The sequence below is a fragment of the Delphinus delphis genome, chromosome 13, assembly GCF_949987515.2.
Source record: "Delphinus delphis chromosome 13, mDelDel1.2, whole genome shotgun sequence".
Taxonomy (NCBI): Eukaryota; Metazoa; Chordata; class Mammalia; order Artiodactyla; family Delphinidae; genus Delphinus; species Delphinus delphis.
In genome coordinates this window covers 68,543,922-68,566,100 of record NC_082695.1, presented here as the reverse complement: position 1 = coordinate 68,566,100, position 22,179 = coordinate 68,543,922, and the positions used below count along the sequence as shown (strand labels likewise).

Genomic DNA, 22,179 nt, shown 5'->3' with positions numbered 1-22,179 from the left:
CTTGCTGTTGGCTCTGCCTAAAATATGGCTGCCCGAGGTCTTTGCTGGCATCCCTCCGAATTCATTCCCAGGTCCCCTTAAACGCCTCTTCTTCAGAAAGGCTCTCCTGACTTTCCTTTCTAGAATCACCTCTATCCTTTTCATTCTCTATCTCCTTAAACTAGTTTATTCTTCTGCATGCTTTAGTTTTATTTGTTTATTGTCCCTTTCTATTGCTAGAATAGAAACCTCATAAAGATAAACATTTGTCTGTCTTTTTTTTTTTTTTTACTGCTAAACTCCCAGTGCTGAGAAATACAGGGTAGCCCACTAGGGTCACACAATAACTATTTGTTGAAAGAAAAAAATGAATGAATGAAAGACGTGAACAAATTTGGAGGGGGAAAAATGAGCTTATGCAGACTAACAGATGGATTCATGGGGTGAATTAGCCAGAGTAGGCTTTCTGCTTTTAAAATCTTAAATAAAATCGTAAAATCGAAATACAAGAGACTTATGAAATAGCCTAAAGAAGAAAGAGAACATTTCAAACACATGTCAGCAGCCCACAGATAGAAATGAACAAATTATGTGCATTGTTAAGGAACACGACTTCATGAGAATAATCAGAATACAGCAGTGATGGAATGCAAGATTATAATAGCATTAATTGCGGACTGAAAAAGTGCCAGAGAGCAGGCTAAGTATTTTATGCTAAACACCTCATTGAATTCTCAGGATAATCATTTGAGGATGTACTGTTTTGTCCCATTTTACGGATTTTTCTTTTAAGTTTTACAACATCCCTGCAAGATCTCCCTATTTTACATATGAGGAAGCTGTGGTTTAGCAAAACCAGCTCACCCTAGTCAGCTAGTAAGTAAAAATGACAGAATTCTAATCCAATCTGATTTCTGAATGCTTGTTCTCAACTACCTTTCTCTCTCCTCCATTCTAAAGACCCGGAACACTAATTACAGATTCAAATAAGGTGGTAATGAACAGGCTACCTGCATTAATCACGGGCTCAGGTTCCACTATTCGACTTCCAGTTAATAAAAGGCCATGATCATTTCCTCTTGGACACTGGTGGCACCATCTTGACTCCAATTTTAACATCGGACATTGAAAGCAGTAATTGTGTGGCCTCATCTTAAAAATCTTTCAATTTCAACCCATGGAAATCCCCTGTATCTGTCAAACATCCTGTGGTCAGAAATTCTGGCCCAGTTTAAACTCAATATTGGATGTGATATGGGGCTTCCCAAGGTGGGAAGATTGGGCTGAGACCCAAAAGAGTTTTCACAGAACAGGGAATAGTTGTAGGTATTATTCCCCTCAGCTGTGTTCCTACAAAGTAGAAATAATATCTTTATTAAAACAATATAACAATGCAGGAACACTGGAATCAGAGAATAAGAGTTAAAGTCAAATTATTATCCTTTTGTGTAGCACATAAGATACTTCAGAGTAGGCAGACTATAACCTGCAGTTAAAAGAGTCCCTAAAATAGTGATTTAAAAATGAGTTTCACTAAAAGGAGAACTACCATATGACCCAGCAATCCCACTACTGGGCATATACCCTGAGAAAACCATAATTCAAAAAGAGTCATGTACCACAATGTTCATTGCAGCTCTATTTACAATAGCCAGGACATGGAAGCAACCTAAGTGTCCATCGACAGATGAATGGATAAAGAAGATGTGGCACATATATACAATGGAATATTAGCCATAAAAAGAAACGAAATTGAGTTATTTGTAGTGAGGTGGATGGACCTAGAGTCTGTCATACAGAGTGAAGTAAGTCAGAAAGAGAAAAACAAATACCGTATGCTAACACATATATATGGAACCTAAAAAAGAAAAGACAAGGTTCTGAAGAACCTAGGGGCAGGACAGGAATAAAGTTGCAGATGTACAGAATGGACTTGAGGACACGGGGAGGGGGAAGGGTAAGCTGGGACGAAGTGAGAGAGTGGCATGGACATATATACACTACCAAATGTAAAATAGATAGCTAGTGGGAAGCAGCCACATAGCACAGGGAGATCAGCTCGGTGCTTTGTGACCACCTAGAGGGGTGGGATACGGAGGGTGGGAGGGAGACACAAGAGGGAGGAGATATGGGGATACATGTATATGTATAGCTGATTCACTTCGTTATAAAGCGAAACTAACACACGTTGTAAAGCAATTATACTCCAATAAAGGTGTTAAAAAAAAAATGAGTTTCACTCTTTATGGGTTGGGTATCACATGAGGATAGTCAACTATAAATTTCTTCAGGTGCTACTTTCTAAAAAGTACTATCATGTTTCATACTAAAACACAAAATGTATATGTGTGTATATAGATGTATGTATATATGTATTAAATTATATATTATTTATATGCTAATATCTTATAATCCTAACTTTAGGTTAAAAAAAAGAGGAAATAAATTTGATCCCACAGTATGATTTAGAACAATTTATCTGACTATATTTTCTTCAAAAATTTCATCTCTAAACTTTTGGATACTATTCTGCCCATCTTATTTTACCTTCTATCTCTCCAGCACCTTATAAAAGGCTTGACACATAGTAGGTGCTCAATAATTGCTTATGGACCATTCAGATAAAAGGGCTGTCAAGATGAGAGAATATATAAATACATATGAGTAAAAATGCTATATTCTCTGTGTGTCTTTACTCTTCTTCACTTCATGAACACCAGCTTTCCACAGAATCCAATATGACTGAAGGAGTCCCATTAAAAGAGCTCAGCTCAGCTGTTTTATCTCTGAAGTAGAGTTTTATTTGGATGCTGCAGCATGACGACAATATCCCTGATGATGCTCAAGCTCTATTTTGCTCTAATTCAGTTTACCAAGCAACCTACTTTCGTTTTCAGTAGCTACATAACCAAACGAGGCAATTAAACCCAAAACAAATCTACCTTTTTGGAAGCTCATTATCCCAGGCTAGATACCCATACTCTCCAGGAACTTCTCATTATTATGACACTCTCTTGTCATCTTTCTTCACACTCCCTAATAGAAGTCAGAAATCTGTAGCTTTTTTCTCTATACTTTCTCACCAAGTAGATAGCTTCTTTAGATGTTTGGTTATACCAGTGGAAGAAGCTTGAATTATGCTTTGTGCTCAGAGAGAGTAACAAGGAACCAGTAGAGGCTTTTTAGGGGAATTGAATTATGCTGTACCACTGATTAACCCAAACAACAAGTCATCTTTGTCCTTCATCCTTAATTTTGCACTGAAAGATATATATATATATATATATATATATATATATATACACACATATTATATATATAAATATATATAATATGTATATATATTTTTTTATCTGAGAAAATATTTAGGGAGCTTTGAGAAACTAATCAGAAAATATGTTCAGATCTAGATTCTCTGGTCTTTTAAAACTTAATCTTTCACATTAATTCAACACATAATGAACTTTTTCAACTTTCAAAGGGGACTAATCTATTAAATACCTTTTTAATGAGTTCTGCTTAATTAAAATAGTTTACACTAGACTAATAGTTCCTTGGGAGTCAGGACATTTTCTGACTTGCTTTTGTACCCTCATGTACTAGCAGAGCATCTAGATCAGGGGTGCCCAATAGAACTTTCTGCAATAATGGTCATGTTCTCTGTGCTGTCCTATACAGTAGCCAGCAGTCATATACGAACTCTTGAAATGTGGCTAATGAGGTGCTGAATTTTTAGTTTTCAATTTTATTTAAATTTTAAGTGTTACCTTGACAGATGTGGTTAGTGTGCCTGCCTTTTAGAGTTTATATTACATCAGTACATTGAAATGTAAATAGGCACATGTAGTAATGGTGATGGTATGGGACCATGAAGTCTAGGACATAGCACAAAAGAATCATTTTGAATGACTGACTACCTGAATGAATAAGTACAGAATGACTCACCTTTTGCTTTCAATTTTTCTAACGTGATTAAACAACCCACACTCACAAGCCTACCTCTAATTCTTCCAGTAATATACATCATTGTAGAAGATATAATACCTCGCTAATTGACCATTAAATCCAAATGGGGGCTTCCCTGGTGGCGCAGTGGTTGGGAGTCCGCCTGCCGATGCAGGGGACACGGGTTCGTGCCCCGGTCTGGGAAGATCCCACATGCCGCGGAGCAGCTGGGCCCGTGAGCCATGGCCGCTGAGCCTGCGCGTCCGGAGCCTGTGCTCCACAACGGGAGAGGCCACAACAGTGAGAGGCCCGTGTACCGCAAAAAAAAAAAAAAAAAAAAATCCAAATGGATTCCTTAAGCCTTCGTTGCCGGGGATACCATACCATAAGCCTTTAATGTCTCTCATCTTATACTTGTAATACCTGAAAACATGTTTTGCAATGAGAGAATATTTAAATTATACCAGCATTTGTGTGTTACCTAAAAAGATGAAACATCAGTGCTTATATTTCTTTCTTTCTACTATTAGTCTATAGCCACGTACACGACCACAAAACTGGACCAGCTGATTGGCTCACGGTCAACTTCTCCTCCACAGTCATCCCAAATATTCACTCAAATTACCATGCAGTGCAGTCAGTAATTGGAAACCAGTTTAAGTGATACAAGAAATTAGCTAGCCAGAACTGTAATTTACTTGGCTTGCTTAATTTATAGAATCATGATGAATAAACACTGCTGATACGTATCACCTCCACCACCAATTAAGTACAAATCAGATTCTACCAGCAAATGTTAACCAGCTAGCTATTCGCAAAATGGCAATGCTGTGACACATGTTATGGGATAATAGAGTGTTTTCTGCTCATAAAGCTTCAAATTTTAGTTAGGGTTGCAAAGATGTACAAGAGGCAAATTAGACAACAAACCAGTCTACAATAGCGTGCTAAGTAAGAGGGAGGGGATGATTAGGGGGAAAGTAATAATATACGTAAATGGCTGATTGCATAGTAATCAAGCCTTATTACCTTAGTGATTACTCTAGAGTGTCCCACTTTGGTTGTCAGTGCAGGGCAGTTGGAATTATGTTTCCATTTGATCCCATTAGGGGCAGGGAACTTCTCTCTATTGAGTGCCTACTAGATGCCAGGTAAGACTCAGGGGCTTCCCATATGTTATCACATTTCATCTTTACAACCTGGGAATGAAACTGAGAAGGACCCTGTGGGGCTCCTGGGCACGGAAGCCTTTTTGGACCCTGTTTCTTGTAGGCAAGACTCCTGCCTCGATGACCTTCCCTGAGTTCCAAAGGGCAGATGCAAACAGTTGGTGGTCAAGGGAGGCCCAGCCACGAAACCACCTGAGGCAAAATTAAATGGACCAGAGAAGCTCATCAAGATTAAGAGTCAGACCACCTGAGACCCTGCACACACCCTAATCCTGTCAGCAACCCCACCCTTGAACTATTGCTCTAAAACTCCTCATCAAATCCTCCTAGGTTGGGATACATAGTGTTTTGAGGCAGGAGTCTGCTGTGTCCCCCTTTGCCTGGAAAAATGATAAAGCTATCCTTTTCTGCCTCACCCAAAACTTCTGTCTCCGAGATTCGATTCAGCACCGGTGCACAGAGAGGCTGCGCTTTTGGCATCAGGAGGAGGAGGGGTAAATCATTCATATCTCCAATTTATAATCAAGGACAATGAGGTTTCAAGGATTAAGGAACTTGTCCTAGGATATGGATAGTAATGTTTGGAGACATAATGTTCAGAGACTTTCCAGTACCCCCCATAACAACCATAGAAGTAGAGCTTTATTAGAATTAAAAAAAAAAATCCAGGGACAGATGAAAAAGGCAAATATGTCTATTTCCTCTGTATAATATATTCTTTTTTTAAACAGTTAATTATCTTTTTTAAAATTTATTTATTTTATTTTGGCTGCCTTGGGTCTTCGTTGCTGCGTGTGGGCTTTCTCTAGTTGCACCAAGTAGGGGCTACTCTTTGTTGAGGCGTGCAGGCTTCTCATTGCGGTGGCTTCTCTTTGCTGTGCAGCACAGGCTCTAGGCACGCAGGCTTCAGGAGTTGTGGCAATGTGGGCTCAGGAGTTGTGGCTCGCGGGCTCTAGAGCACAGGCTCAGTAGTTGTGGCGCAAGGGCTTAGTTCCTCTGCGGCATGTGGGACCTTCCCAGACCAGGGCTCGAACCCATGTCCCCTGCATTGGCAAGCAGATTCTTAACCACTGTGCCACCAGGGAAGCCCCGTAAAGTATTTTTGGTTTTTGTTTTTATTTTTAGCCTGCACAGCGAAGCATGTGGGATCGTAGTTCCCTGACCAGGGATCGAACCCGTGTCCCCTGCAGTGGAAGCACAGAGTCTTAACCACTGGACCACCAGGGAAGTCCTATTTCCTCTGTATAATATATTCTAAAGTCGATTTGGGGGTTGCTTTCACTCATCTTTTCAGTGTAAAGAATATAATGGACTAAGAATATTACTTACAACACTTAACTATAAAAGGGTTTTGTGGATAATTGGGTTGTGGTCTAGCAAATAGGCTCCCCGTTCTAACTCAAGCCTCCAGCCAGTATGTGGTCCATTTTAACATCCTTCATGATTAAACTGCCTTAATAGCATCTTAAAGGAGCCCAAATAATAATTCAAAAATTCTCCACATGTGGTATGAAAAGATTAGACAAGTCTTAAGCACACAGGGACTTAAATCTGGCTGATAATACAGCAAAGAAATTATACACCATAAAGGCAGAGGGAAGAGCAAGGGTTTAGCCAAAGGAAGATATAATCAGGAGACACAGACCTTCCTATAAATCAAGCCTTTGTATTCTGGGTGATTATTTCATAAACTGGATCTTGGGCTGCTGATCTCTTTAAATGATTACTGCAGTACGTGTGCACTTTTCAGAAACAGTTGCTGGCTGATTTATATTTCAGACATGTTTTCCATCAGTGTTTATTCCTTGAGAATATGGTTTTCATAACAGAGTTGCTATTTTCAAATAATATGGAAACCTTGAAATTCAATTTGTATAAAAGCTATGTCATTTTAGTGTACAATTACTACATCACATTTGGAAAAACAGTGATAAAACGAGCAAGCAAATGTTAACCAGACGAGACCCATTTTCAACAGATAAGATCATTTTGTCAGTGAGAGAACAATGAAAACGTCCCCCCACCTTTGCCTCTAAATTCTGCAATTCTAACCAAGTAATAAAATCAGCCTCTGAACTTCCTCTAAAAACACAGAAGGACGAGCTTATAAGAAGTCGAGAGAGAAGAAAGAGTAGGGAAAAGAAAGGGGAGGGAGGGGAGGGGGTGGGACGGGAGGTGGGGGGGAGTGGGGAGAGGAGGAAATGAAGCACAGGATCTCTAAGGTGTTCCATCTTACTCAGGAATTGGTGTATTATTGAGCAGGTTTGGAGAAGATGAAGTGTTCCTTATCCTAGAAATATTTTTAAATTGCTAAAATGGCATTTTGTGTTAACAACAGAAGATGAAATACACATGCCGTACCTATTAGTCCTGATAACATAATTTATTTATCCTAATGTCTGTAATAAAGACAGCGAGTAAGCTACACAATACTCTTAATCTAAATGAATTGAAGGAGTTTACTGTTTTGCACATGTAAAAGATATTCTAAAGTACTGTTTATCTAGGCTGAACTGTTCCTATCTACCTATCTACACAGCAAGAGATTAATTATCCAAGGACAATTATCCAATTCTTAATGAAACACAATCAGGTCACCCTGCAAGTAAACAATGGCCTGCAAAGGAAGTAATCCTTACTCCATACAGTGGTAAGAAGAGAGGTGATTTAATAAAACAAAGGTGTTATTAAAGGCCAAAATACAGTTAGCATTGTAAGACCACTATCACTGCCCTTAATGAAAAAACTTCAAGATACTTTCAATGTTTCAAACCCAGAATGATTTTCTACTTTCATCTTCTGGAGAAAGATAACTTATATGAGACAACAATACCAACAAGTAACCTTTTATTCAGTTAGGTGTTTAGTTTTTATTTTATGCCTTATCATCATTTATGCTAATTTTTAAGCAAAGTAAATGCTTACAGAAACCAGCACCCAGTGAGTTATTCTACATAAATTCTCAGACTGCTTTCTGAATGAGGAACAATGGAAGGTATATACAAAGGACCAAAGCAGCTGTCTTTGTAATAAAGCACTTATTTGAGGAGGTAAGCACAATATGATTAAGGCATAAAAAATTACCTAGACAATATGTGAGACCGAGCAGGACCCTACGGGGCTCCTGGGCATGGAAGCATTTTCATGTCCCTCGTTTCTTGTAGGGAACACACTCCAGCCTCCATGACCTTCCCTGAGATCCAAAGGGCAGATTTGAACAGTTGCTAATCTGGGAAGGGAGGGGATGTAGAGACAAGGGAGGAACAGTCAAGGAACAATAGTGCAGCCTTGGGGCAGGGTCCCGCTGCTGCCTCAAGGGATACACATAACACTGCCTTTAAGTCCTTTATAGAATTAAAACCCAGCAAATGAAGATGTTAGCATTCTTTATGCCAGAGGAGACCATCTGAGGCCAGACTAAAGGGACTAGAAAGTTCATCAAGAAGATTACCTGAAACAAGATTAAAGAGCCTAAACCCTGTACACACCCTAATCTTATCAGCAACCCCACCCTTGAACCACTGCCATAAAATTCCTCAGCAAATCCTCCCTGGTTGGTACACTTAGTTTTCGAGGGCAGGAGCCTGCTGTGTTCCCCTTTGCCTGGCAAAGCAATAAAGCTATTCTTTTCTACTTTGCCCAAAACTCTGTCTCCGAGATTCGATCTGGCACCGGTACACAGAGGCTGAGCTCTTGGCATCATATGCCTCGGCCGTCACAAGTAATGGGCTCATAAACCAATCTGTGATTCAGACTTTTAATATTTCATTTAACAAATTCTTACAGGTTTCCTTACTTGTTTTGTTGCTGTTACATATTTAAAATATTTGCTTCCTCAGGAAGCTTCTGAGAGCCCTAAGTGCTGTTACTTCATTACACACATGTGCTTTCTTAACCTGTCAGACAGTGTAGAACAGTATTAGGAACACAGTGGGTGTTCATTAAACACACTTGTAAGTTGAATTATGCTATTGTTTTTACTTTATAAAGGTTAAGGCCATATGTGTAATACAAATAATCACACTTATTTTTTTGATTAATTATACTAAAAATGTATCATGAGTAATGTTTTTAATGAAATGAGGCGTTATTACTAGTCAGTATACAAATGAAAAAGACTTTCCTTCCCTTGGCTAGGAAATGTCCCTTTGTTTTTAAAAATGTGAATTAAAAAAATGCTGGGGGCTTCCCTGGTGGCGCAGTGGTTGAGAGTCCGCCTGCCGATGCAGGGGACACGGGGTTCGTGCCCCGGTCTGGGAAGATCCCACATGCCGCGGAGCGGCTGGGCCCGTGAGCCATGGCCGCTGAGCCTGCGCGTCCAGAGCCTGTGCTCCGCAACGGGAGAGGCCACAACAGTGAGAGGCCCGCGTACCGCAAAAAAAAAAAAAAAAAAAAAAAAAAGCTGGATATTGATTTTCAAACTGGATACTTAAAAATAATGGTAGAAGAAAAATAATGTTGCTCAGTCCTAGAAGTGAAACTGACTATGTAGAATTTTCATCAGAAATGTAATGTAATCATAGCCAGTCAGCCTTGAAAAGTACACTAAAACAATTCCAGGGATAATAGTTGGATTAGGAAGTGAAGAATTCAGACGATTCATAGAAATTGGATCTTCTGAAAATGAACATTCTTTTAAAGTTTAAGTTCTGCCATGAGAAAATTGAACAAGATTGTTTTACAGAATTTTTATGGGTTTTTCAACTATCAGTCTGTATACAACATGGCATATACCATTTTCAAAAATATATATTTTGACTTAATTTGTTTTTATTCAAGTTTATTGATTAAAATACCAAATATTCTTAAAAGTTATTGATTCTGTATATATACAATCTGTGAAAAGTCATTGAAGAGGGGCTTCCCTGGTGGCGCAGTGGTTGAGAATCTGCCTGCCAATGCAGGGAACATGGGTTTGGGCCCTGGTCTGGGAAGATCCCACATGCCGCAGAGCAACTAGGCCCGTGAGCCACAACTACTGAGCCTGGGCGTCTGGAGCCTGTGCTCCGCAACAAGAGAGGCCACGATAGTGAGAGGCCTGCGCACCGTGATGAAGAGAGGCCCCCGCTTGCTGCCACCAGAGAAAGCCCTTGCACAGAAATGAAGATCTAACACAGCCCAAAATAAATAAATTAATTAATTAAAAAAAAAGTCAATGAAGAAATTGATGACTCAAATTACATGTGAACATAGTCACTGCAAAGTGGAAATCAGCATTATCTCATGATTTCAATCCAAACAGCAACAAAACATTCTTAAGAAGAGAAACCTGGAAGTCGGACCAGCTTTGTGGGCATACGACTAACGAAGCTGCACAAGATCCCACGCTTAGGAGGGTCCCCCGTGGAGCACGGCTTAACGCTCTACTGTAGCTTCTGGGTCCTGCAAATTATTTAGCCTGTCCTGCCTGGGAGGCTGCATTTTTTTAACATCTTTATTGGACCATAATTGCTGTACAATGGTATGTTAGTTTCTGCTTTATAACAAAGTCAATCAGTTATACATATACATATATCCCCATATGTCTTCCCTCTTGTGCCTCCCTCCCTCCCACCCTCCCTATCCCACCCCTCTAGGTGGTCACAAAACACGGAGCTGATCTCCCTGTGCTATGAGGCTGCTTCCCACTAGCTAGCTATTTTACATTTGGTAGTGTATATATGTCCATATATACACTGCCACTCTCTCACTTTGTCCCAGCTTACCCTTTCCCCTCCCTGTGTCCTCAAGTCCATTCTCTAGTACATCTGCGTCTTTATTCCCGTCTTGCCCCTAGGTTCTTCAGAACCACTTTTTTTGTTTTGTTTTTTTAGATTTCATATATATGTGTTAGCATACAGTATTTGTTTTTCTCTTTGTGACTTACTTCACTCTGTATGACAGATTCTAGGTCCATCCACCTCACTACAAATAACTCAATTTAATTTCTTTTTATGTGATCTGAAACCTGTACATTACTATGCCCTTAAAGATGCTATGTGAGGTTTTATTTCTATGAGGCAAATATCTCTAAGACTTGTCCAGCTTAGTCATAACCCCACCCCCAACAAATACTTTATTGCAATTTGTCCTCATCTGGTCTTTGTAGCGTTGGCTGAGTGGAAGAAGGAACGGAGATTCTGCCCAGTGTGCAGAGCATGATACCAGCTGCCAGACTACGTCTCTGTTGCTCTTCTTCAACATATTGATTTCAAATCCTTAAGAACTGACCTAGTCCAAAGATTATTTTCTCATATGTACCAATGAAAATCTTTCTGATTTCTACTTCACCTTCTTCCAAAAGCATGTGAGGTGATTTTGAAGTTAAATATAGTTTTAAATAAAATGGTTGGGAATACAGATAAAATAGCATCATTCAAAAAAACAAAAACAAAGAACAGGAGTAGATGAAAGTAGGTGTCTAAATCTCTAAATAATGTACTTTGTTACAAGTAGTCCTTCATGTCATTTAGCTGTTAGATCACAATTTTTTAAAACTCTGAACCAAATAAAGCTAGCAGACTACTCATCAGTAATAATCTTTCCAAATAAATTAGACGTTTAGTAGAAAAATCAAAATTTTGTACAATACAGAAATATTTTTCAAATGTACAGTTTGGGGGCTGTTCCTTTATAAAAGTACAAATCGCTAAATTATAACTTGGTCCAATAACATTCAGCTGCATTACTTTGTGATCATGGAGCTTAATATAGTGATTTATGTTAAAGGACAATGAGATTGCCCAATAGAGATTTTCTCTTTACGTTTCTTAAATCTAGATTCACTTTTGGAAGCTTCTTAAGGGCATTCAGTGCATGAGTAAGTTCTTGAATAATCCCTGTGTTGGGAAGTCCTATGCCATTTTTCTTCTCCTTTGATGTTACACTTTTTATAGACAAACTTAGAAAAATCTGAAAAAATCAATGCAGGAGGCTGAAACCCAATGTTGATGATGAAGTACTGGCGGGTAGAGTCAGTCACTTACTCGGGAGTGAACATGTAGACTGTGTGGATGGACCAGGCCTTGATAGTTGTTAATTTGTCATTATGGAGATATGGCCAAAGTGGGAAGGCCATTTTGTTAAAGTTATCTTACCTTTAAAAACCCTCGGGTTAAACATGTTGCTTCAGAAATATTCCTTCCATTCCGTCACCTCAATAAATTATTATGAAAGGATTCAAAGATATCGCCAACGAAAACAAATGCTTTCTAAATTTGCCCTTCCTGTCTCATACTCACACTCAGGCTGAGTGGCCACCTTGATGGGCTGAGAGCTCTCCCCTGGTCCCCACTCGTTGTAGGCCACGACTCGGAAGGTGTACATGGCTTCTGGCTTCAGGTTTCCCACAGTAAACTGAAGGGACCCAGGCTGGGATGTATTCACTGCTCGTTCCCTAGGAAATAAAAGTTGCAGGGAAAGATTATTCCCACATGAATACTTTTAGCCACAGCCTTTACTTGATGAGCAAGAGAGGGGCTTCCCTGGTGGCGCAGTGGTTAAGAATCCGCCTGCCAATGCAGGGGACACAGTTTCGATCCCTGGTCCAGGAAGATCCCACATGCCGCGGAACAACTAAGCCCTTGCGCCACAACTACTGAGCCTGAGCTCTAGAGCCCGTGAGCCACAACTACTGAAGGCCATGTGCCTAGAGTCTGTGCTCTGCAATGAGAGAAGCCACCGCAATGAGAAGCCATCGCACCACAATGAGAAGCCCGCGCACCGCAAGGAAGAGTAGTCCCCGTTCTCCGCAGCTAGAGAAAGCCCGCGCACAGCAACGAAGACTCAACGCAGCCAAAAATAAATAAATTAATTAATTAAAAATAATAATAATGAGCAACAGCAGTAAGGTAGACCAAAAGGTTGCTCACTCATTTCCTGTTGACTCTGCATGTAAGGCAAGACCTCGAAGGCTTACTATGGGATGTAAACTGACTGGAAGAGCCTATAAATAAATGTTGCAGGGTTTCTGGGGAGTTCAAGTTTATGCCATTCCCATGAATCTTGCATACGAAAGTCTTTTCCCTTGACACTTTACAATTTAGTCTCAAAACTCATAACAAAGAGCTAGTAAAATAAGAAGAAGCGTCTGGAACGTAGGCAGGAAGATGCGTTTTGTAAACATTCAGCTAATGACAGAAATCAGGGTTTTGATTACTCCACAAGCCAGTCTTTGTCAGTACTGTCAACAAATGCATTTATGCATTTTCCTTCATTGTAGGAAAGGAAAAGGCAGATGCCAAGTGTTGATGTGTACAGAGCTTGAGGTCCTGTGGTTACGTTAAGTGCAATTTAGTGAAAGAAGTAGATGCCCTTCCTCGTGAGGAGAAAGTGGAACACGTGTCTACTTGCCTTTTCTTCAAGCCACATCTACATGTGTCCAATTTATTTTCCAATTAAAAACTTCCTCAGAGGGCTCCAAACAAACGAATTAACCTGCTGATCATGGTGAGATTTATAGTTCACATTAAGAGAAGACAAATCATACGAATATGGATGCTGACATATAAGAACCGGAACTCCTGAAGTACGCTTTAAGGACCCACATGATTCTAGACATTTATATCCTCATTGGTCTCGCACAATCGAATGTGAAGAAAGAGTTCCTTCTAGCCACTTAACTGTTTCTTAAGGTTTCTACGTCTAGATGATATCTCTTACATCTCAGTGGAATTATATATTCATTTTAATTTTACCATTCAGTTTTATTTTGTTTGGGGAGATATTTAAAATAAAACCTATTTTGCTGCCAGGGTAAAGTAAGCTTCCAAAGAGAAAAGTGAAAACAAAGTTCTACGGGCATGAATAGTGATTGCCGGGCATATATACACTCTTAATTTGACTGATATGACAGAGACTGGCTGGATCCTCCTCAAACCTATTTCTCCTTCTTCATGTACTAGACTGTATGTCCTGGCTCCCCTGAAGCCAAGATGAGGCCATGTGACTGGGTCTAATCAATGAGCTTGAGTGTACACAACGCGTGCTGATTCCAGGCCTGGCCTTGAAAAACCACATATGTGGCAGGCAGACCTTGGAAACCATACACAGATGATGGAGAAGTCAAATTTTTGCAAGAATTCTGGAGAAGACCTGGGAGAAGAACTGCCTGTCAATCGGGAACATCCTTTTCCTATAATACTTTACAGAGTCAAACAGATTAGAGCCATTATAAATTTGAGGGCTTGTTATAGCGGTTAGCATTCATTTATCCATTACCGCTCATAATTAAAATATGCACACTGGGTGGCTACCAGGGGCAAGGTGGAGGGAGGGATGGGATGCTAGTATTTAATGAATACAGAGTTCAGTTGGGGAAGATGAACAAACTCTGGAGATAGAGGGCAGTGAAAGTTGTGCCGCAAGGTGAATGCAATTCACGCCACAGAACTCTACACTTAAAAATGGTTAAAACTGTAAATGCTACGTTTTGTATATTTTACCACGATAAACAAACAAAAAAACACCCTGTATGAATCTGGATATAGCCCAAGGTTTAGGTATCCCTCTACAAGTACTGTGTTAATTTGCTGCAAGGCTGAATTGTGACTTACAGTGAGGGAGGGATGTGGGTGGGATTCAATAGTGACCTATCTGTAAGTAGGAGTAAGAAACATCAGATAGGGCTCCCATGTGTCACACATCACACGGATCTATTCTACCAAACTAAGATGATCCAGGCCAATAGATTGCTTTTTAAAAGAAAACCCTCATAATCAGATTGTACGCCTTGTGGATGTAGACAGTTTTGCATATTATTTTCTTTCAGCAGAATTTTTATATGCATTGCCTCTCTTTTTATATAAATAGGATGGTTTTATTATCATTATTTTATAGATGTAAAAGTGAGATTTAAAGAAACAACATTTTTTTAAAGGACTCACAGTTAATGAATATTACCATTAAGAATGAAATTTGGGATTTCATCCTCTAGAGCCAGTATTGGTATCATTCAACAATAGGGGAAAACAAGGGGCCTATTTGGATCATGGGTACTTTGCGTAGAAGACATGAGCTCCTAAAGGGAAAGAAGAGACACTTGGGCATTCAGAAACCACTGGGAGAATGAGTGTAATTATCATCTGTTATGAGTCATTTCAGGATGTATTTTCTAAACCTTCAAGCAACATATTTGTCACTGAAGGTCAGATCTGCATACCAAACTCCTTGAGTATCTATAAGGAAGGACAGCTTTCACAACTGACTTTATTCTTATAACTACTGAATAATTTAGATGAAATAGCTGTGTTCTAGGACATGCTGGCATAACCCCTTGAAAAGGCATTCTTCAAAGGAAAAAGAGGCAAGAACATCTGGGCATGTCCAGGTAAGAATGTCTAAGATCATATAATAGAAACATTACTCACATATAAAAGGGGATGCTGGATTTTATTACAAGGAAGGGAGTTTTAGGTTCTTATAATCTCCAGCAGCCTCCAAAAATATCCCAGATTACTAATGGTCATGAAAAAAAATTATATTCATTGATATGGACAACTGATACTTCCTCAGCGTTAAGAGTATGAACAAAGCATCTTTAGAAAACACTTCCATGGTAGTGATCTCAGCCCTTCCTCCAACCAGACGCTAGCACTGCCCTAGATTTACCACTAGTTTCTTCAATGTGGGCTCTTAACGGTTTTAAACAACAATTTAACCTAAACATTTCCATTTTATGTGCCAATTTTCAGAAATCTGCTTATCCTATCAAACTGAGGTCACATCAAAATGCTATGTAGGCTATGGAGTGGATTCAAGAGTTTAAAGCCTGGGGTGGTTGTCTTGGCTTCCTCAACTTATCTGAGCCTCAGGTTTCTCAGGTGCAAGCTCTGATGCTTTCTTGGGTCCTACTGGGGCAACATCAAACGTGATACCAATGCATTCTAAGACAATGGCATTTACTGCCATGTCACCCTTCACAGATTTCTTCAAAGATTCGCAGGTGGCTTTTGATCACCCCATTTGTTCTTTAATAGCTGAAAACAAACCAGCGCAAATCATTTCCCAACAAGTAAGCAGAATCTAAATTTGGAAGGGCAGTTTGTTACTCCTGTTTCTCTGGTTCCACAATAGGGCAATGCCAGCCATGTAAAGTAAACTCTCCAAAATCTCTGTGTTTAGACAGTTAGTAATTAGCCCCCTGTAGCCCATGATCCTCTGTAAGTGGGCAGATACCACACTAGGTTCTGAAGGACAGTAGACGTCAGGACTTTGCCCAGTTACTGTGTTCAGGTGTCGTGACTGTCACCACACCAACCACTCCTGGGAAAGCAGCAGGGGCCCAGGCTGCTTCTCCATGAAGTTCTCTCCTATAACTCTGAAGACATAATTTACCCCTCAAATCCTCAGAGCTTAGCGTCATGGTCTGAGTTGGTCGATGTACTGTCAGACAGAGCTTCATTACTCCATTTCTTTTCTCCTTGACTCTGAGTTGGTTGGCAGTGTGGGGTTCAGGCAAGTTCAAGATAAAGTTGACTGAAGTAAAGGAAGTAAATCACCTGGGCTTTCTAGAATCCATTCACTGCAAATTCATTCACTGAACATCCACATAGAGAATAAATTATAAAGTCTGTCTCCTTCTGCTGGCTGAAAAAGATGTAGGCAGCTTGCTTTCTTCGACCTTTACATGGAGACCAAGAAGAGTGTGTTAGGAAGAAGCATCTCCTTCTTGTAAATTCTGGTTCTTGGTTGCTTTGGGTTACCTGGTTGAGGTTTCTTGGAAAATAACTCCTGTGTTCTAAAAGCATACATTCTGACCCAGTAACAATACTTCTGCTGCTTTGCTGAGATGAGGCATTTTGTTTAAAGTCTTTGTAGATGCTGATACATTTTGATTCAGGGAGTCAAACATGGTGGCATGGAATGCAGCCTTAAGCAGTATGCATTGGAACCTAACTCTGGTTAGGCTATACTCTCCCGTGCCCGGATCTGGCCCCTGCTCTGGTTCCTACTTACAATGTATTACATTATAATAGCTTTTCCTAGTTTTTTGTCATTGGTCCTCCCACTTCTGTCTTCTGTTGACAGAGATACTCTTCTAACATACATCGTCTGTCAACTCCGTGCCCAAAACATCATGCTGGCTGCCATTCTATCATTAATACAATCTCCATTCCTTGGGACAAGATTCAAAGACTTTCAAGATGTGGCCCAAACCTTTATGCACTCATCTGCAATGGGTCACTCAGCTCCACAACACCCTATCCATCCCTACCTTTGTCATTCTGACTTTCATCAATTTTGTTTTGCTTTATTTTGATTATCTTGGAGTTACTTTCTCCTGACTCAGTTCCTTCTCAGTTTGGCCCATTTGAAGCCCATTCATCCTTCAAATCCAATTCAAATGAAATCTCCTGGCTGGAGCTCTCCTACCATCATGTCCTCTGATTCAAGCAGCATAAAATATTATCTCCTTTGTGCTTTTGTTGCTCTTGCTTTACACATCTTCTGCAGCCCATATCACGTTGTGTTGACAGACAGGTCTGTCTCTTCGACTCAATTGTGAACTATTTTAGAAGAGAAGTAATATTCCATTCATATTTTATTGACACTCAGTCTATATATCCACTGCAGGTAAAGAATGCCTATGCTGCTGGTGCGCACATTTAAAAAGAAAATGAATGCATAAATAAATGTAAAAATTTTAATAGACTAATTGGATAACATCTTCACATAGTGTGATCTCAGAAATGCTTAGAGAGCTGGGTTCTGTTCTGTGTTCCATCTCAGCTCACTCAGGTGGCCTTCAGATGCCACTCCACATTCCTGGGTCTCATTTTCATGATGTGAAGAGTGAGATCTACTAAAAGAAGTTTTTTTTTGGTTTTTTTTTAATCTAATATTCTTCATTGGGAATAGAAAATTGTGTGTGTGTGTGTGTGTGTGTGTGTATTAGCTGAATTCAGCCCTTCTGTATTTACATTTCAGAAGTAAACACAGTTTACAGATTACGATGGTTCTGTTTCTTAGTGGATCATTTGTAACCTGTCTCCAGCATACATATTAAGAAAACACATATCCTCCTAAGGGCTAAGTATAGCGGGGCATTAACATTCAGTCACAGCTGTGAGCTGAGCAACAAACCCTGTCTTGATGTACCAAATGCCTAATTAGTTGCTTCAAGAAGGAAGAGTTCTATTAATGTTCCTTTGTAAGGAAGGACCTACGGTATTTTTGATGGAAAGATTTTTTAACATCTTTTGATCCACTCCACTTTCATTTTTCTTTCCTCAGTGAGAGCAAGAAGGGTGCAGTGATGAGAGGATTCCAAAGCGGAAATATGCTGGTCACTGAAATAGGGCCCAAAGTGACAGCGGCAACAACCACCCAAATGCCACACCCTTTCTTACCCCAGAACCACAGACTTTGGAATCAGTGTTATCTTGAAGGGAAAGTAGGTTCAGAGGTGATCTACCCCAAGACAAAGCATGATGGGGAAACAGAGATCATCTTCTTGGTCAGAGGCATTTCCACTAAAGTCTGGTTAAAAATTGTTTTTACTTGAATTGTTTAAAACACACACACACACACACACGGTCTGAGGAACAGGCTTTAAAAATTTTTGCCTTAACATAATCTCTGTTGCCGCACCTAGGACACATCCAAAAGACTACTGCAACAACAAATAAAAAAGCTACCTTTTCACAGAAAAAGAAAAGTTTTGGATTCAAGTTATTTATTTTGTTTAGTTCCAGCCAATGCTCCCCTAATAAATACGAGTCAGTCCTGGGCCCTCTTCTCGTTTTGTTTTATGGGGATGGCCCATCTTCTCCTTCCCTAGCTGCTGTTATCATCTACATGCTGACAAATTCCTGATATGTTATCTCCAACCCAAACTTCTCCTCTGGGCTCCAGGTTCCTATTTTCAAGGCTCTGCCTGACAGACATTCTAACTTGAAAGTTGTAAAGGTATGTCAAACACAGCCTGTCCGAAACTGAATTTCCGACCTTCATTCTCAAACCTGGATCTTTTCCAGCATCCTAATTTCAGCAAATTGCCCCACCATCTGTCCATCTAAATAAGCTGAAACCTCTAAACAATGCTTGAAAACCCCCTCTGTCTCACCATTAATGACCAGTCTTGTACCTTGTTCTGTCCATTTTGCTTCCTAAATATTTCTAGATGTGTCACTGCTCCAGCTCCACTGATACCCTTAGTCTTGCCCACCTACTAAACACGACTAAACTGTTTCCAAGAAGACTGTTCCCTTCTCGATCGTTTCCCACACAGTTCTGGACACATTGTCAACTCACAAGTGAATAATGGGTTGCTCATTTACATGTGGAAACTGTCGATGACAGGTTTTATATTGCAATACGCATCAGGGCCATGGGAAAAATTAAACCACTCATTTTGAGGTAAAGAGGACAGGGTTTTACATTTTGCAGAGAAGCAGAGTGAGAGGAGGGCTGACTCTGCCCTGCTTTAAGCCAGAGCCAGAAAGTGGTTGGATTCTGAGTCTCGTTCTCTTTCCATCACAACACACTCCCTTCATAACAAGCTTCATCTGCTGCCCGGTCCTCAACCGAGGAGCAGGGAAAGAATATGTAAACACCGTGTTGAAAATGTAACGCACAATGAATTCTAAAATGAATCCTCCATGGCAATCATGAAAAGCTGGTCTCTAATCCCAAGCAGTGAGCAGGGGTTTCCTGTGGTGGCATAAAACCAGGTAAAGCATACAGTGCTGCACGTTGGAAGGCTCTGTCCAGTCTTTGTTCTGCCACAAAATAGGCGTGTGACCTTGAGCGAGTCAGGGGCTATCCTGCAGCCTTCCCTGCTTCATTTGCAAAAAGAAGATACCAGTCCCTTATCTGCCTAACTCACAGGGTTATTGTGAGGATTATACTGAATGATGCCTATGAAAGCGTTTTAATTCTCTCATCTGAACTCCCGCAGTACTTTATATGTACGTCTTTTAGGAAATATCTTTTACTTTGTGTGGTATAGTAAAGAGATCGCTGGACTAGAAACCTGCATTTAAATCCTGCTTCTAATATTTCCTAGTTGTGTAGCTTCTTAGGCAATGCTTTGTAGACATTCTCAATTGAGTCACACAAGCTCATTTGTAAAATAGAGATTATCGTCCCTGCCTTATCTGAGGATCAAATGGGCTAATGTTTGTGAAACTGATAAAGTTCTTTCTAAATATGAATTGGGAAATACCTGTATTTCACTGATTGTTCACTTCCAACCCACACCACAGTTAGCACCTGGTACTAAATAACAAAAAGTTGAGTGCTTTCAGTGTACCAGGCAATGAGCAAGTGTTTTAGGCACATTTTCTTAACTTTGTTTAATATTCATCACAACATTACATGTCAGGTACTATCAGTATTCCACGAGTGGAAATGAAGGCACCGATAATTGCCCCAAGGCCACACAGCTAGTAAAATTCTGAGCCAGGACTGCAACCCAGGCCATTCAATTTCACAGCCCCAAAGTCTTAACCTTGTGAATACATGGAGTCACACTCCACACGTAATTTTAGAATATTGAATGGAAGGTATAACGTTCTATGCACACATAAAAAGTTTGCTACTGTGTCTTATATACAGTAGATAAATGATGCAAATAAACTTTGCCACTGAATCAGAAAATTATCAGAAAGAAGCCTACAGAAGAAATCCATGTCATAAGTCTGAAGCTATCAAGAAAGCTTGGTTCTCTTCTAGATTAATCCACTCACTGCGGGAAACAAGCAAGTACAGGGATTGAGAACACCTGTTTTGGAGTCAGGCCTGCATTCAATCCTGGTTCTACCTCTTGCTAGCTATATAACAGAGGTGTAAACCTCTTTAAGCCTCATCTGGATAATGTTTTGCTGTAAGGATGAAATAAGATAATTTATATAAGATGCTTAGCCTGTTATCTGGCACAGCGAGTACTCAATGAACGCTTGCTCTCATTCTGGAAGCTTACTCTGTGGCCTTAGGGATGCAAATGACCCCCTCCCTTGGCATCAATCTCTAGATGTGTAAGTAGCAGGAAGTTGGGCTAGGATTCCGAAGATCACTTTCCATTCTAACGATTTTTAGGTACTAGTAGGAGACAGCTGGATATCTGCGAAGCAATCGCATCTCTGTGAATTCTGGCTTTCAGGTTCTAGAATTTATGCTGTCCTCTGACTTATGAAATGAAAGCTCCTGAGGGGTTGATTAAAAAATGTTAACTGAGGCACTTGCATTATTGACACCATTAACCAGTCAGACAGATTAATGATAATCTGAGCTAGAGTAATTTGCCTGACAAAGCCATTGCAAATCTGAGGCAAATGTTAAATCCACTACCTTTCAGAAAGCTATTGTGTTAAGGGGCTAAATAAACCTATATGAGCAAACAAGCATCACAGCTAATCGCTCAGAGACATATGGCATATATTCGTTCTAGCTGAGAGCCAGAAAACAGAAAATGAACAAAGATATTGGAGTCAAATTGCAAAATCAACTTTTTGTTTCTCAACTTAGAAGTTTTTACTGAATTGCAGTCAGCTTTTCATCTTCCTCAGTAACACAATTTGCTTTACTGGTTGAGGAAAAATCTATTAAGAATATCACATTTGTCTCTCTGCCACTTTTATCATATCAGTTCCAATCAGTAAACGTCTATAGAAGTCAGGAGACTAGACACTTGGATACGGAATTATAAATAAGATCTAGTCTCAATCATTGGGAGAGAAACACACATGTACTCAAACTAACACAAAACCAGATACAAGGTGCCACATGCTACAATAGGGATGTAATCAAAGTGAAAGGAGAGGATAAAGGAGAAATTGATGACTTCTGACCTGGAGGACCATGTAGAGTTTCACATGGTGATTGACATTTCAGTTGGAGCTTCAATTCAACAACTATTCTGTGAGTGTTTACTCTGGGTTATGTATTGCTCTAGGTGCTGAGAATAGCTCAATGAATAAAAGTGATAAAAATATCCTTGCCCACATGATGCTTATATTCTGGTGGCGAGAAAGGGGATTCAGGAAACAATAACTAAAACGTAATAACGCAGTGGTGAAAAATAAGAATAAAAAAGGACGCTGGGAATGCTAGCAGTCAGGTAAAACCTCCAAGAGAAAGTACCATTTCTGCAAAGACTTAATGAAAG

The 22,179-nt window shown here is 39.9% G+C and overlaps 1 protein-coding gene across 1 annotated transcript in view; it reads right to left on the bottom strand.

Moving 5' to 3' along the window:
• DCC (DCC netrin 1 receptor) overlaps positions 1-22,179 on the bottom strand; it is a 766,342-nt gene that overhangs the window by 346,430 nt on the left and 397,733 nt on the right. Inside the window, exon 9 of the mRNA XM_060027782.1 lies at positions 12,314-12,468. Coding sequence (XP_059883765.1) covers positions 12,314-12,468 — 155 coding nt within the window. The remainder of the gene's footprint in view (positions 1-12,313; positions 12,469-22,179) is intronic.